This window comes from Oryzias melastigma, linkage group LG16 (assembly GCF_002922805.2).
Source record: "Oryzias melastigma strain HK-1 linkage group LG16, ASM292280v2, whole genome shotgun sequence".
NCBI lineage: Eukaryota > Metazoa > Chordata > Actinopteri > Beloniformes > Adrianichthyidae > Oryzias > Oryzias melastigma.
The window spans coordinates 8,735,944-8,740,056 of NC_050527.1; the positions used below are offsets into that span (position 1 = coordinate 8,735,944).

A 4,113-nucleotide genomic window follows, 5' to 3' on the forward strand; every position below is an offset into this window, starting at 1 on the left:
TTTCTCTCCTCTTTTACCCCCCCCCATCAGTCTTTTATTATCTTTAAATCTGCCACGGGACTAGGTTTATTATACCCCTGGAGGGGTTTAAGGTCACACAGCGCTCTGAAAGCTGAGTGTGTCAGACACAGGGACTGTATTATTCTCTGCTGTGGTCCAACACGTGCTCTGGGCGCCGTGCACTCAAGAGGTTTCTATGTTAATGCAGGCTGCTGTAAATTTCTGAAGGTTTTACGTGCTTTGTCTGACACGATAGCTGACATGCTAAATTACTCCTTTGTTGGTTAGAAAACAGCAAAGGTCCGGTGGACAAAAGAACGTTTCTGATTTGCATGAGTTGGACAGTCGTATCTAATGTAATTACAGCTCAACAAAGAGGATGACACACAGATACAGTCACAGTTTATTTCTTTTGATGTGCTTCCATCTGGTTTACCAGATGCGACTAAACAAATGTTAAATACTCAATAGGTTTATTTTCAGGATTTTATTGAAAACAGGAATGAAAATTAACTAAATGTGGGGTTCAAGTAGGCAAAAACGATGTTTTTGATTCAAATCTAATAGCAAAATCAGACCCCCCCTTTTTTAAATTGTTGTAGTTCAAGTTTTTATGATTTTTTTAAATCCATTAAGTTAATTCAAACAGAGAGGGGTGCTCTGATCTGACTGATGTAGTACATCACTGCTGGAGCTCACCCACATTCTTTTAAGAACTATCCTAAAGAAAATTGTGTATTTGGGGTTTTTAACATGCTCTTGTGGCATTTTTCTGATGATGGAGGACATATTTATCAAAAATTAAGCTTACAATTGCAGTTCTGATTTTTTTTCTTTTATTCAAATTGTTGTGAATCAGGAGCAGACAAAAATGATGTTTGAAAAACTTTGTACTTGTTATGTAGAAAATGCAATGAGTGGCCCAGAAGCCTTGTTCTGCTCCACTCCGATGCATCCACTTACAGACAAATAGATCCATGTACGTCTCCATTTTTGTTCACCACGCTGGCAAACTGACTCAAAACTGTACAGCTGGATAGCTCCAATATTGCTCACCATTTTTGTTGTACTGGGAATGTCAGGTAGCTTGTGAGCTACTGCCCTGCTCGTTTTGCAGATAAACCCCTTTGTAGTAATTCTGATCGACTGAACACACCTAATCCAAGTGAACATAATTGCTAAAGCTAGTTAGTTGCAAAACAAGCAAGATAGTAGTTTAGAATGATCAGTGTCGGACGTTACTTATTTAAACAGAGCTATCAGTTATGGATGATGGGAATGGGGGGTGGGGGGGAATTTTATTGCCGTGGGTTTTACCATTCATGAGTACCAACAATTTTTCCACCTCTGTTTAAAGAGATCTGAAACTGTTGTAGCATACCTTGTAGACCTGACACAATCTCCACAACATCGTCATAGACCATCAGAGTAGCAGCTCTTTCTGGAAGAAGATCCAAACTAATAGAGGAAAACACTGGAAGAAAAAAAAAACACATAGAGCACGCTTTAGTAATTGATGCACTGCAAGCCTAGAAACACATAACAGACTACCCAAGCACTCTGCTGATCCCTATCAGCTGTAACAGGTCATTAAAGCATCTTTTTACATGTTTAATAGACCTGCTTTTATCCTGTCTGCTGTGTGGGACAGAAGTCTGACCCAGCACTCCTTTCTTCCCTCCTTCCTTCCTGCTTTCACTCCTTCATTGTTCAGAGCTGGTAAGCGTGATAATCCAATTGGCCGCTGTTTCTTTGGCTCAAAAATAATCTAACCTTCAAATCCACCTCCCTCCTGCTACACACATGCTCTACTGCTGGCTCTTGGGAGGTATTTTGTCTGCAGTTGTGTGTGTGTATGTGTGTGTGTGTTAGTGAAGTAAAGATTAAGCAGCCCCCTCACTGGGTTTTGGCATCTAGAGTAATAAATTAGTAATGGAGCACTCCACTCGTCATTAGCTACCACACCTGACACAAGCTGACACACAAAAACTGCAAACACACAAATTAACAGATTTCACATAGATAATTTGGGGACAACTCTCCTTTTAAATGTGGCTAAGCTGAACTGAAATGTGTCTTTGTTGATTTCTCTCATGACTCTCAGACACATGGACCTACCAGGTAATTTAGAGGGAGTCCAGGGAACTGAGTTTGGCACATATCCTTGCTTGGTTGCGGTGACAACCAGTGGAGTCCCAAGGCGGAAGGAGAAGTGCAAGTAGGCGTTTCCATCAGCTGATGAGGTTTCCAAGGTTACAGGAGTGTTGTTGGCAAAGAGCTGTATGGCGGCGCCGAGCAGGGGCTGGTGAGTGCTGCTGTCGCTGAGGTGAACTTTCAGCGTCACCTCTACAAAAACACATACAGCTCAGTGAGTGTGCAGCTTATGCAGTCCTGAGAGCATCAAGTCGAACCCACAATGAAAGGGAGTGATTTACACAAGTAGAGGTATAATTACAGCCATCTAAAATCCACTCCGCTCATTGACCGGGTTTAGTGTTAGTGACAGACGCTTGGCCTCCAAATCCACAATCCAGCAAAAGTCTGCCACCGGACCGAATTCTGGACTCCTGCCACTTCCCTTCTAACACAATAGACCATTTCCCGCTCTCACAGGAGCCCCCGACCTCATGGAAAAAAACAGCTACACATTTAACACTTTCCCTAATGAAGATAAAAGGTAACAATGTCCCAGCCAACAGTTTAATAGGCCTGAAATAATAATGAATCTTGTGTTTCGCTTAATTTAAGGCTGCAGAAATGTTTCAGCATGTCAGATATGGTTCCTGTAGCAAAAGTGAGGAGTAAGTAAAATTGCATCAAGCAGTTGGTTAATCATGCATATAATTTTTAATAAACTGTTTATTATAATGGTTTTAGTAATATTCTAAGAACAAAAACTTAACCAAATAAAATAGTTGCTCCTATTTTTTTGGACGATAAAGTGAAGCCAAAACATGATTTAAAATTATTTATACATAACTTTCAAATATTAAAAAAAAAAGAGGCTGGGAATGTTATAGACACAGAGTCTGGATTATAAATGGCAAACAACAAACAGACAAAGTAGTGAATGTCTTTCCTGCAGACTTTCCAAAGATCCTGCTTGACGCGTGAAACAGTTTGACATCTTTAAAAACTAATTTCTATCATTTTTAAAGCTCCCTTAAAGACCCACTCCAAGAAAATGTGCGTTTTTGGTGTGTTTTTAACATGTTCTAGCAGCACTGTTCTCATTATGGAGGACATATATGAAGAAAATTAATCCTAAGATTGCATTTTAGAGTATTCTGTTACTCAAATCACTGTGAATTAGGGGCAGTCAAAAAATCCTGATTAAAAAAGCTTGCAGCAGTGACGTAGGTGCTACAGTCGGCGGGCCACTAGCTGAGCTGGCATCTGCTCAAAATTGTACGGCAGGATAGCATCGATATTTTTGTTGCACCGGTCATGTTAGGTTGGAGGTGTGGAGGGCTGTACGCTAGCAAGAGAGTGTAAACAAAGGGATGATGGGAAATGAGGCAAGGTTTACACCATGCTAGCACTCCCTCCAACAAATCAAGAGATGAATTTCTGATGAACTCCTGTCGCTCTACAGAAACTATGTCCCAAAAGACGACAAAGATGTTTTGATTTTGGCAAAAAAATGGCACAATCATAAGTCTCACTCCAATAGGGCTGCCACAATTAGTCGACTAATCGACGATTAATCGACTATAAAAATAGTCGCCAACTAATTTAATAGTCGATTAGTCGTTACTTTATATTATTTGGAGTCAGAGTGAAGTAAAGTTGAAAGTTATAATGGCACTATGCTAGCTTTTTGGACGATTTTGGCATTTTATTTAAAGTTTTTTAAGGCTATTTTGGAGTTTAGCTGATATTTAAGCTACATGCTATCTATTTTGGCTAATTCAGGCTTTTTTAGGCTATTTTGGAGTTTAAGATTTGAACTACATGCTAGCTATTTTGGCTAATTTAGGCTTTTTTTGTTTTGCTTTTAGGCTATTTTTGAGTTTTGGTTTTGTGCTACATGCTAGCTATTTTGGCTAATTTATGCTTTTTTTGTTTTTAGGCTATTTTGGAGTTTAGCTAATATTTCAGATACATGCTAGC

The 4,113-nt window shown here is 39.6% G+C and overlaps 1 protein-coding gene across 1 annotated transcript in view; it reads right to left on the minus strand.

Annotated features, from left to right (window-relative positions):
• fam171a1 (family with sequence similarity 171 member A1) overlaps nt 1-4,113 on the minus strand; it is a 22,413-nt gene that overhangs the window by 10,484 nt on the left and 7,816 nt on the right. Inside the window, exons 3-4 of the mRNA XM_036215780.1 lie at nt 2,119-2,346; nt 1,382-1,474 (exon numbers count right to left, since the gene is read on the minus strand). Of these exons, the coding sequence (XP_036071673.1) occupies nt 1,382-1,474; nt 2,119-2,346 (321 nt within the window). The remainder of the gene's footprint in view (nt 1-1,381; nt 1,475-2,118; nt 2,347-4,113) is intronic.